This window comes from Lissotriton helveticus, chromosome 1_1 (assembly GCF_964261635.1).
Source record: "Lissotriton helveticus chromosome 1_1, aLisHel1.1, whole genome shotgun sequence".
Classification (NCBI taxonomy): domain Eukaryota; kingdom Metazoa; phylum Chordata; class Amphibia; order Caudata; family Salamandridae; genus Lissotriton; species Lissotriton helveticus.
In genome coordinates, this window is record NC_136057.1 from 1284344469 (window position 1) to 1284357747 (window position 13279).

At 44.4% G+C, this 13279-nt stretch overlaps 1 protein-coding gene across 5 annotated transcripts in view; it reads right to left on the bottom strand.

Moving 5' to 3' along the window:
* The window catches only part of CADPS2 (calcium dependent secretion activator 2), a 2489915-nt gene that overhangs the window by 1890778 nt on the left and 585858 nt on the right, over positions 1-13279 (bottom strand). For all 5 annotated transcript variants that reach the window (XM_078680818.1, XM_078680809.1, XM_078680789.1 and 2 more), the window contains exon 3: positions 6008-6340. In XM_078680818.1, coding sequence (XP_078536944.1) covers positions 6008-6340 — 333 coding nt within the window. The remainder of the gene's footprint in view (positions 1-6007; positions 6341-13279) is intronic.

Sequence of the window (13279 nt, forward strand, 5' to 3'; positions counted from 1 at the left end):
TTGAGGTGAAAAAAATCTCTAAAAGCATTGGACATCTATTCATATTTACTGCGTTCAATTTTCGGAGGGGAAAACCTTTGCTGAAGAAAAGTAAACATCACAAACTCTTACTAGCAATGAATTTGACTCACAACAAATATCCCTCTATTGATCAAAGATCTCCAAAAAAGCAATTTGTCATGCATCTGAATATTAGGGTTAGGCCACAAAGAAGGCTTTATGAGTAGCATAACCTTAGTGATTTTTTTCCATTTCTACAGATAATATTGACATGCGGGTGCCCTCGAGTACCTCATTAAAATAGCCATGGAAGCAAAAAAAGAATGTACATCATAACCTCTTATTTGAGTCTTCTGGTATTTCTCTTCTCTTGGATTAAAACTCATTAACAACCAAGGTCATACCAATCAAAGTCAGGAATATCAAATCGTTCAGTGCTGCATTCACCTTGAAGGTGCGCCTGAAGAGAATTTGGTGCTCCTGCCACGGATAAAAACTAGGTGGAAACTTGATATACATGAGCAAAATATTCCTTTTTCAAGCTATATGGATTATGCTAGATTAAAATACATTTCACATTCCTGGTAGCTAGGAGGTTAATATTGATCCAAACTAATTTACCACAGTATCCCTTTATTTATGATGCCACTTTTGTAACATTAATTCTCAAAATGTTTTCATCTACAATAAGAACCTCGTAAGAAATCTTACTTTTCTGCATGGTCACCGTAGTTGATCAAGTTTGTGCGCTGGCTTTAGAACTCTGTGCACTTTACCCCTGATAACCAGACGTAAAATGCCTGTGCTTCCCTTTTAATCATGGTTTAGTGAGCCTGTCCTAATTGATATATTTTACTTGTCTGTAAGTCCCTAGCATATAATTGAGGAAAGCACCAACAACTGCAAGGAAATCTTCTCCATTGTCAATAAATTCACCACCCCGAGGGTGCAGTCAACAGCATCACCCCCTCACAGGAACCCTAAGACAACTTATTCAACTTCTTTCACAGCAAAATAGCAAACATGTACAGTAACTTCGAACACCTACCGGACCCCCAGAGACCGCATTACCAACTTGCCCAGGCAACATAGGAACCATACTGACCGGAGGAGAGACCACATCCCTCATCTGCTCGACCTCTCCGCAGTTTTCAGCTAAGGGTGGGAGGAGGTCGCTGAGTTGCACTACGCGGAATTCTGTGGAGTTGCATAAAAATTGTGGAGTTCCGAGAGCTGGTGGAGTTGCTCCACTCACCTAAACGCCTGTCATGTTTCACAGATGACTGCTTAAACAAGTCGTAAAGTTACAGACAAGCAGATACTGCAGGCGCCCATTGGAAGCTCGCATTGTGAATCACTAAGACGAGTCTCTTAACTGCGCACACACTCTTGAGCCTTGCAAACCAAAAATACACAAATCCAACTCTAATTCAATATGCTTGGTAATTACATAATCTGTTTTTCTACTATTAACTTAGCATTATGGTAATGGGATTATCTTTAATTCGAGCCCACACAATGCGCACACCACTAAACGAAGATTTTACATTTATAAAACAACAGCAATTATTTGCCAGTGTCTTGTAACTGCTCACCTTTCCCCGAGACAGTGGAGCCCCAGCAGGCCGGTAATGCCACGAAATATAAACAGCTGTTGTGGAAAGCTTATATGTCAGGCTAAACATATTGGCACCGACATTAAGCAGTACACAACACGAAAGAAGACTCAAGATAAGTAACATGAGTCTATTACCTTCAAATGTGGTTCTTTACATATGTCTTACAAAAGCGCTGTGCTTTTTGAGCCCACTATTGCATATCTGCACCGTTAAACGACAACACGGGCCCCAACACTCTAGGAAAGTACTGTACACAAAAACCTGAAAACATCATTGTCCCACATCAGGTCTAGGGCATGAGATGTCACAACATCCACGATTTAAAAATACTTCTTTATTTGGGGTCCTGCTGGACAATTGTCCGTGGGTCAGTTTGCACAATCAACAAGTGAGTGAATTAAACATTTAACACCATCCCTGGCAGGTAATGGAGTGAAGGAAGGCTTCTTTGAGCTGAAGGGAGGCCTACTCCATGAATTCACACATGCCTTGGCAACTTGCTTTCTTCTTCCCAAACCCCTCCTCCCCCCCACGCCTCATCAATCAGTACTCTGCAGGAAAAACAAATATCTGCCTTTCGCCTGCTGAGGTGGTAAAACTGAGCTAATTAATGCCTGTGGAAAGCAGGTTGAGAAAATAGCGTTTATGGTCCCCCCTTTGTCTGAGCGAATGTTCAAGTCAATTAAGACCCTTTCCTTTCCCTCTGCTTACATTGGGTAATAGAGGGCACATTCTGGCCAAACCTGCTGCACGCCTCCCTTGAGTCGAAGGCCGGGGTGTTGGTCATGGGAACCTGTCATCTCACGTAGCAAGGTACACACACACACAGTTCAACATTCCTGTCGCCCCTCCTCCCTAGTGTTTTTGACTATGTACCAAGTAAATGCCCGGCGCCCCACCTTAGAGAACGCCTTTCTCATTTCCCTGTCAGGTGGTCTTGCATGTATTTCATGCTCGTGGCTGCAGTTGTGATTTTCAGCTCACGACTGGTGGCATATTTGAACACACGTAAAGATGTCACTGACTGTAGGGGTAACTGTGTGTGTCCTAGAAAGGGTGTGAATCAAGTGTAAGACCTTCTGCCCGCCTTACCTTCTTGACAGAGGGAAAAGTCTTCCTGCATTCCAGTGACAGGTACCGCAGGTCACTCTGTGTTTCCTCCAGCAGCTTCTTGATGGCCACGGACTGTTGGTTCTGCTTGGCATCCTTGCCACGGCCCAGAGCTTGCACTCTATTGCCGCACACGAAGCCCGCCTGGGCTGGCTAGTAGTAAGGCATGGTTCTTTCCTTCATTCTAAATACTCTCAGCGAAGGAAAGTGCTAATATTATACTCTGGCCCCGAAGTACTCTACCTGCGGGCTAGCTATTCTCCAGGGTTGACATGGGGCACAGCAGCATAGCTCCTCCCACTCGAGCATGGCGTACACGGTCATCCCCGCCTCTCTCCCAGAATCCCGAGCTCCTTGAATGCATCACAGGCACTTCCGTAAACACGCAGACGGGGGCAGGACCAAATCTCTACTAGGGACAGTGAAGAGGGACTTCAAGCTCGATGGTAGGAGAAGGCTGCGACTGATAGGGAAATTACAGGTGCCAATAAACTCTGCTACGCGGTGTAGGCAGAGTTCTTGTCAAACTCGTCTCTCTAAGCGGGTAGTGGAGTGACAAACAATCTGTGAACTCTGCTGGCCGAGCTGAGTTTACTGACCACCCTTACTTGCGGCACTGTCAACCACCACACATTCATCAGGAGATGTCACAAAATCAGCTTCAAGGGACCGGCACTTCACTGGTTAGGCTCCTTCCTCAGGGGAAGAACTCAGAGTAAGATTACCACCCTACACATCGGGATCCAAGAACCTGATCTTCAGTGTCCCTTAGGGATCATCTCTCAGTCACACATTGTTCAACCTCTATGCATGACTCCATGTGCCAGCCTCATCAGATTTTGAATGCAAAAAGAACAATTGATGGACAGAATGTTGAACAATGTCAAACATTCACCCCAGTACAGAGATATGGGCCTAAATCTATCGTTTTTTTTGCTCCTCATGCCATTCCAGTTTAAACTCAGCCTTATGCAAATCAGTCTTGACCTTGTTACCTGTGGGAACAGTCCAGCCTGAACTGCCAGGCCCGGTCCTCCCGGGACCGGAAACAATCATCCTGGGACCGGTTTCGGGGTTTCACCCCTCATCATGGCTTGACTCCTGTGGCACGGAGAGCACAGGAACCATGTCTGGGTATACCCATCTCACTCGGGTGACAAATGCAAAAAGAACAATTGATGGATTTTCAGATTCCACGGAATCACCATCATATCCTACACCGATGACACCCATCTCGTTCTAATCCTTACCAACAAGACAACCACCAAAAGAACCAGCTTCACCAGCTGCGTGATCAAGGAAGCAAAACTGATGAGAACCAAATGCCTGAAACTCAACTCCAAAAAAGACGGAAGTGCTGGTCTTTGAAAATAAAATCTCTCCTGCGACTCAACCTGGTGGCTGCCAGACCGAGGACCCAGATCAAAACTCATCGCCCATAACAGAAACCTGGCAATTATCCTGAATGATAACCTCAACATGACAGCACTAGTCAACGCAGTCAGCTCCTCCTGCTTCCACATCTCATGCATGCTATGCAAGATCTTCAAATGGTAGCCCCAGAACACCAGACCTACCAACACAACCACTTATCACTAGTAGACTTGACTAAGCCAATGCACTCTATACTGGGATCTCCAAACAGCTCCTATACAGACCCCAGCCCACCCAGAACACTGTAGCAAGACTCATTCACAACCTCTCTTGTAGTACCCATATCTCTTCACACCTCAGAGAGCTCCACTGGCTCCCCATACACAAATACAGCCAATTCAAACTCCTCACGCATGCATACAAACCACTGCACAACACTGGACCAGCATATCTGAACAACCGCATACACTGTCCCCAGCTGAGCAGACATGTCTGCTCAGCCACACTCGCGGACACACCCCACATCCACAAAAGCAGAACTGAAGGTCACTTATTCTCCTTTTAGAAAGCTACACATTACTCGCATGAACTCATAGAAGATTAATTAGCAGAAGCCTTTTCCGATACTCCCTCTATCAGATATTTAGGAAACTGCCACTCAACTAACTTTGGACGAATTCCCAACACATAAGTTTTTTATCAACCCGTCCTTAGTGATCATTAAAATAAAGTTAATTTTGATACACTACGGACTATTTTTTAATCATCCACCACTCACTAGTTTCTTTTCTTTGCACAACACTGCCTGAACTCACCAACCCGCTCCGCAGTAAATCTGGCGTTGCAGCACACCAACGAGGCACTCGGTCTCTTTGGTGGGGCCCGATGATGAAGCATGTCATCACTAGGTGGTGAGTGAGGGCTTTCTTTAACGTCTTAAGTGAAGCCGTTTGTTTGCTCCTTTCTGTGGTCGAATACTACCATTGGACACTCTTTTCTTGTTTATTGACTATTACCGGGGAATAAGAGTGTCATTCCACTCTCCCTGCCACTCCTTTTGTTTAGACGTAGTAAAATAGAGCCCCATACTGTTTTAGTTGACAGTCTTGACATAGTATATTTTAACATGTTTGTCCTTGAAAACTACGGTTTTATTTTGAGTGACGAGTTTCATACGGAAAATCAAATTCTTCTATCTATGGTGTACTCACTGGGCTAAGACTTTACCAGGTAGGTAATACAAAACTATCAGCAGTCTACGAAACTCATATATAAAGAGAAACAGACCAAAGATTATTATGCCTAAAAAGTACTGAGCACAAATATAGAAAATGCAACCAATTTGACAAATCAAAACAAATAAAAAGCCCAATCCTACATATAAAAAGAGATGACAAAGAAGATAAATGCCTAGGGTGACAATATCCACGATAATTCCATTCTGGTACTGTAAATGTTCTGTATAATGCAGCAACTACAGGCACATAGGTCAGAACTATTCTTTGCAAAATAAATAGCAGCCAAGTCCACCCAAAATAAACAATTCTATTAAAGCCATCACATAACTTGCTGTCCTTTGCAGTCATGGCATTTTTCTTAAAAACGTTAGGGATGGGTGCTACTTAAAATCTGCACATCAGAAGTTTTGCCAGTTGACTGAACCTGGTTCTTCATCCAAGAAAAGACCACTGAACTTCCCTCAAACTCGCATTTCCAACAGCTTTACTGCAACTGGTCTATCTCCAAGAGTTGATATCTTCCCAGCTCACACTGCAAGAGATTCTTTAAAATATTTCTCATGGATCTGGAACATCTACATTGGTCATGTTGGTGATTTCGGGTGTGCATACTTACTTTGAGTAAATCAGACATTAAAAACAGTAACAATAAGTGGAACTGCTCACCTGACAGGCATTATAGAGTAACTGATGTTCTAACTTCTTGACACCTAGAATTTGCTGAAACATTTCATAGAGCTGCTCCTTGCTCAGGATGAGTTCTGACACTGCACTCAGTGCCATTCTGTTGGGTTGTTTGCGCAGGTCTTCTTCTCCTCTGTATATTGCATCATATTTAGCTATCCATGAGCTCAGCACCGTTTCTTTACTCAGTCCATCAATTTCTGGTAAGCTTCGGACTCTCTTTTCTATGTTTTTTTTAAACACGTCTCTGAAGTCATTGGCTGAGCATCCACCACTTTGAACCATTCTGGCAACACGATCACTCTTAAGAAACACCTGAAAGAGAAACGAACAATGTATGATACCACTGAAGGATGAAGAAGGAGCTAGACGCAATCCATTTGTATCAACAATTTATGCAACAATAAATGAGGCATGTTTCATTAACTTTTGATTAATAAACACCAAATTCTATTCTAGGGCGGGTTCTAAATGAAACAGTCCTTATTTATGCAAAACCGCACAATGTACTATGTACCACACACAAACTTTCTAAAATATGCATAAAAACCTAAGCAAACAAAATAGTAAATACATATATAAATATTCTCTCTCTAGCCTTTATTTAATCAAGTAATCTTATGAGAGATATTTTATTTGTTTTCATTTGTTAACCACAGTTTAAAACATATAAACATTAACACTCATATAAAGGTTTCTCTTAATGTCAAACAAGAAGCACGCTTATTCAAACATACATAATACAAATTCATGTCTGCTTACACCCTTTGCTCACAGAAACCCATGTCAATGGCACATTATATATTCCCAATGCAGCCATGTAAAACTTAAATGCATCAGTCATCTTCAAAAGGACACAGAGCAGCGTACAGGGTAATCACCCAATGCAGCTATCTCAAATACATAAATAGAACAACAAGAAGCACTGACAAAGCCAATAGGTTTGACCTTCAAACTACAGCGCTGTCAAAGGCATTACAAAAATGCCTGCAACAGAGAAAAACAAATAAGGATTGGTTTACGAATGCAATGCACAGACGAGACGGGATGAAATGTGTTATAACAACAGTGTTACAGCAAACAAATGATAGACAGAATGCTGACAATGCAAACATTCTCCCCCAGTCAAAAGATCTGGGTTAAATCCATCACTCTTTTGCCCACAACGCCACCCCAGTTTGGACCCAGCCATATGCAGATCAGTCTTGACCCTGTGCCCCATGGGAAGAGTCCAGACCGAACTGCCAGGCATGGTTCTCCCTGGACCAGAAACAAGCATCCTGGGACCGGTTTCAGGGCATGTAACCTTCTTCAGCCAGGATAGCTTGAATCCAGTGGCACAGTGAGCAAGGGACCCACATCTGGGCATACCCCTCCCACTCAGGGCAAAACGTGTTACAGCAAACAAATGATGGACGGAATGCTGACAAAGCAAACATTCTCCCCCAGTCAAAAGATCTGGGTTAAATCCATTGTTCCTTTGCCCCCTACGCCACCCCAGTTTGGACTCGGCCACATGCAAATCAATCTTGACCCTGTGCCCCATCGGAACAGTCCAGACCTAACTGCCAGGCCAGGCCCTCCCTGGACCAGAAACAAGCATCCTGGTACCGGTTTCAGGGCATGTCACCCTTCTTCAGCCAGGATAGCTTGAATCCAGTGGCACAGTGAGCAAGGGACCTACATCTGGGCATACCCCTCCCACTAAGGGCAAAACGTGTTACAGCAAACAAATGATGGACGGAATGCTGACAAAGTAAACATTCTCCCCCAGTCAAAAGATCTGGGCTAAATGCATTGTTCCTTTGCCCCCTACGCCACCCCAGTTTGGACTCAGCCATATGCAAATCAGTCTTGACCCTGTGCCCCATGGGAATAGTCCAGACCAAACTGCCAGGCCAGGTCCTCCCTGGCCCAGAAACAAGCATCCTGGGACCGGTTTCAGGGTATGCCACCCTTCTTCAGTCAGGCTAGCCTGAATCCAGTGGCACAGTAAGCAAGGGACCCACGTCTGGGCATACCTATCACACTAAGGGCGAAAAGTGTTACAGCAAACAAATGATGGACGGAATGGAATGCTGACAATGGAGACATTCTCCCCAGTCAAAAGATCTGGGTTAAATCCATTGTTCTTTTGCCCACTACGCCACCCCAGTTTAGACCCAGCCATATGCAAATCAGTCTTGACCCTGTGCCCCATGGAAACAGTCCAGACTGAACTGCCAGGCTAGGTTCTCCCTAGACCGTAAACAAGCATCCTGATACCGGTTTCAGGGTATGTCACCCTTCTTCAGCCAGGCTAGCTTGAATCCAGTGGCACAATGAGCAAGGTACCCACGTCTGGGCATATCCTTCCCACTAAGGGCGAAAAGTGTTACAGCAAACAAATGATAGGCGGAATGCTGACAATGCAAACATTCTCCCCCAGTCAAAAGATCTGGGTTAAATCCATCGTTCTTTTGCCCACTACGCCACCCCAGTTTGGACCCAGCCATATGCAAATCAGTCTTGACCCTGTCCCCCATGGGAACAGTCCAGACCGAACTGCCAGGCCCGGTCCTTCCAGGACCAGAAACAAGCATCCTAGGACCAGTTTCAGGGTATGTAACTCTTCTTCAGCCAGACTAGCTTGAATCCAGTTGCACAGGGAGCAAGGGACCCACGTCTGGGCATACCCATCCCACTAAGGGCAAAAAGTGTTACAGCAAACAAATGATGGACAGAATGCTGACAATGCAAACATTCTCCAGTGTACCTTCCGGATGTAAAGTAGTCTCTTGTGCATTCCATTGAAGACTGAATGACACACCAAAGAGTTAATAGAAATAAGGTAAGCTTAAAATAATCCAGTGGGTTGTTTAATGGTGGGATTGAAAACAACCCAAACAGATGATTATAGACAGAAAGAAGCCGATAGCTGAAGGAGGCTGCACCGAAGCCCCAAAGTGTATGTGTAAAATGCAATGTGTTTGCCACCAAGGGCTCAAGCACCATTACACTTCAAACATAAAAAATAACATAGCTAAATATAGTTTCATCAAATTGCATTTATTAAGCACCAGAGTAAACACAAAATGCACTACAAAAACGAGCACAATTCTTCAACCACAAGAATAACCTATCACACCAGAAAAAGACCCAAGGCCAAGATACACCATAGGCTCCGATTTGTACCAGACCAGCAATGCCTCATCAGGGTGAGCGAAGGGAATGAAACATCAATTCCACCCTATTCTAGGGTTGGAAACGTATTATGGGATGTTGTAACATATGAAAAAGAGCACATTGCAGTAATGTGACTACACTAGCTTCTAGTCAAGCAAATATTAGAGTTCGAAAACATATATCTGGTCCATAAAGGTGTGCACAACCGAGACACTGGCTATCTTTATAAACTAGTGGAACATTCTGTTCGGACTGGAAGCCTACAGACAGCTGCTTAGTAGAAGAAGCAATCCTTCTAGAAAGTGCAGCAGAAAGGTTTGACTGGAGATTTTTCGATTCACAATGTTCTTCACATAGAAACGCTTAGTCCAGATTCCGCAGAGACTATATTAAGGCGAATGAATAATACAAATAGACACCCATTGTATGTACGATTGTAACCCACTAGAGCACATGCAATTTAAATAAGGCCTTCTGGAAAGCAACAAATCAAACACTATCAACGCCGGCTATTTATTCTAAACAGCATGGACATAGTTTTCTTTAATATTTACCTATTGATGTAAATGTTGGTACCTGAAGAACGTAGGTCTCTTCCATAGATGTGTGGAAAGCAGAGTGAGTTTTGCCTCAGTGTAACGGGGTTTCGGTACAGGAGGAGACCGATTACTTTAAAAAGACATTGCAGGACATTGTTTCCCCTTCAACTCCCCTCTTCTACCCTTCACAGAGCGCAGAGAAAACAAACAGCATACCGGAGAATGAGAAGAGTCAATGGCCCTTTAATGAAGACTCAGCAGAGGAATGGGCGGGGCTGTATGACGAGGCAGAAGCGTCATATACGGACGAGCGAGAATACCAGGTGTGCTTGTTCACCGAGAGGGAAGAAGACGCCGAGAGCGGAGTAGACGCGGGGACGGAGAGAAAGGAAGACGCGAACAGCGGAGAAGCCACGACCCCAAGAGCAGAGGAGAAGCCAGGAGGCCAACGACTTCACGAGTCGCCGGGCCACACACCCAGGGGAGGTGTGTGGCTAACACAGGTACGAAATTCGATACGGAACTGGGTGGGACGTAAGGGCGTTTTTCCTAAACTACCCTGATCACTTCTTGACCCGGTGTACCTTTTCCTTGAGCACTGACCTGCACAGCCATTAGTTCAGCGCTAAGAGAGTTACACGGGTGAATGTGTCCTCACTCCCTTTTCCCTTTCAACATATATATATATAACTCCCGTCTCACGTAAGACTATTTCTGTCTGTTTAATCCGAGAGCCAAAACAGATCCAGACGTAAATCCCGGACGAAGGAGGTGGTTCGACGACTCGATCCAACTGAACGACATCACAGAAGACCGAGCAGAAGTAGATCTCCCCGCCGGAATGCAAACTTGAGAAAGAAATGCACCGACTTGTTGTATAATACAATAAAACCCACTATAACTAAAACTCGACTATTACCGATTCCTCTTGACCCCGTCACAGTGGTGGAGAATGCGGGCATAAACACCGTCTGTATAGAAAAGATGGAAACGGTCATCGATCGATTAGTGAAGGGTCAAGAGAGACTGGAGTAGGTAGTGGAACAGCAACTATCATCGGCTCAAGCGGATAGAGAGATACTGAAGAAAGCTTTAGAATCACAAACAGAAGTCCTTGCCCCGTGGACTGACCCGGTACAGCGAACCGGGAACGGAGAAAGACCCATACAACATGGAGCCCCAGCAGTTTCCCTCCAAAAATATCAGACGGGGGAAGACCCCGATTCTTTCTTGTTAAATTTTGAAAGAGCCGCTAGAGCATGCGGCTGGCCTATCACAAAGTGGCCATTCTTTCTAGCGCCCTTACTAGTAGGCGAAGCACAAGTCGCATATCAGGTGGCAAATCCAACGGGAGATACTACATATGCGGACATAAAGAAAATAATACTAGACCACTTAGGGCTCGACGCTGAAGCTTATCGACTACGGTTCCGCAAAGAAAGGGGGAACCCAGGAGAAAATCCAAAAACTTTATTTGTTCGATTAAAAATGGCTGCGGATAAGTGGCTTACCCCAACTACCAGTAGTAAGGAGGAAATACTAGATCGTATATATCTTGAACAGTTCCTAGAGGCCCTCCCGTATGCAACCCAAAAATGGCTTAGACAGCATCATAACCTAACAACCAGTCAAGCGGTTGAAATGGCTTCTACATTTTCACGAGCTCAACCGAAAAATCCAAATTGGGAATATGAAAAGTTCTTCAAGACAAATACAAAACCAAGCTGGGAGGGGGAAAAATCGTTCAAAACAAATCCAAAAACTGAAAAACGTATAATGCGACCGATAGAACCTTCCCGTTCTCGCACATGGAGAACGGACCACCCCGGACCATCGGAACCACAATGTTTCGATTTTGGTAACTGGGGCCATATCGCACGGATGTGTCCAAAAAGACGGAACTCAGAAGAACCCATGGAGGTTGGATACTTGCCACGAACTGTCCTATATTCCGCCGAAATGGGAGCTACCTACAGAGTAAGTGTTAAAGTAAATGGTTCGTGTGTACAAGCCCTCCTAGATTCAGGCTGTCGGCAGTCAGTTATCCAATCTCAACACGTTCCCCTTGATCGGTACATTTCACAAAAGAAAGTAAATATCAAATGTGTACATGGGGATATTAAACCTTACCCACTAGCCGACGTACCAATCCAACCTACCCTGGGAAAACCTCATACTATCAGAGTAGGAGTTCTGGCAACTTTACCTGAAGACCTGATCATCGGAACAGACAACCCCAGATTCTTACAAATGTTTAAGAAGACGATAGAGCAAAATTCGGACATCCAGTCACAAGAGGTTTTAAAAAAAAAAACAGTATTGAAAGAGGGCAGATACCAAGAAGATGAAGAGGGTGTTCTTCGCTTCGTAAAACTGTCTAACAATGCCACCTCACCCACAAGAGGATCTTGTCGAGCCGCTGGGTACGATCTGTACAGTGCCTATAACTATACGATTCCTCCTCAAGAAAAAACTCTCGTGAAAACTGACATTCAAATTGCCGTACCCATAGGCTGCTACGGAAGACTCGCCCCATGGTCTGGACTAGCGGCAAAACATTTAATTGATGTAGGGGCTGGAGTTATTGACGAAGACTATAGAGGGAATGTGGGAATAATACTGTTTAACTTTGGAAAAACAGAGTTTCAAGTGACGAAAGGTGATCGAGTGGCACAACTGATTTGTGAATGCATATCCTACCCTACTTTGGAGGAAACGAAGACACTAGATCAAACGGGACGGGGTGCAGGAGGATTTGGTTCCACCGACATACCAAATAAAACATCGCTGGCGGTACTGTCCCCAGATCCCTGGATCCTGGACAAAAGTTTCCGTTTCGCACAAGTCAACGATTCTACCCTCTATAATGCTTGGGAACAGGCTCATGCTACTCAGGGTACAGAGAGCAATGTATTTCCTAAATTTGTAATACAAAATGATCTATTGTATAGACAAGGAAAACCAGAGGAACCTTTACAACTCCTAGTGCCCATACCTTTTCGGGAACAGGTTTTATTTTTTGGACATAGTCATTTGATTGCGGGTCATACAGGTTCTGAGAAAACAACGCAAAATATCCTGAATAATTTTTTTGGGCCCGGAATATATAAAGACGCCTCTGTATACTGCAGGGAGTGCGGTATATGTCAAAGGAAAAACATGACCAAACCACCGTCTGTGCCTTTGCAACCATTACCGATCATTGGAAAGCCATTCGAACGGGTCGGAAAGGATCTTATTGGACCCTTGCCTAAGACCAGAAAAGGTTTCCAAAACATACTGGTGATTGTGGACTATGCTACTCGGTTTCCAGAAGCATTTCCCTTAACAACTACTACGTCTAAACAAGTTGGTGAAAAAATGATTGAATTGTTTAGCAGGGTCGGATTTCCCAAAGAGATTTTAACGGACCAGGGCACACCATTTGTATAGAAATTGATGAAAGATATTTGCCACAACCTGAACATACACCAGATTCGTACGTCAGTATACCACCCTCAAACGGACGGTCTGGTGGAACGATACAATCGCACTCTGAAGTCCACCCTCA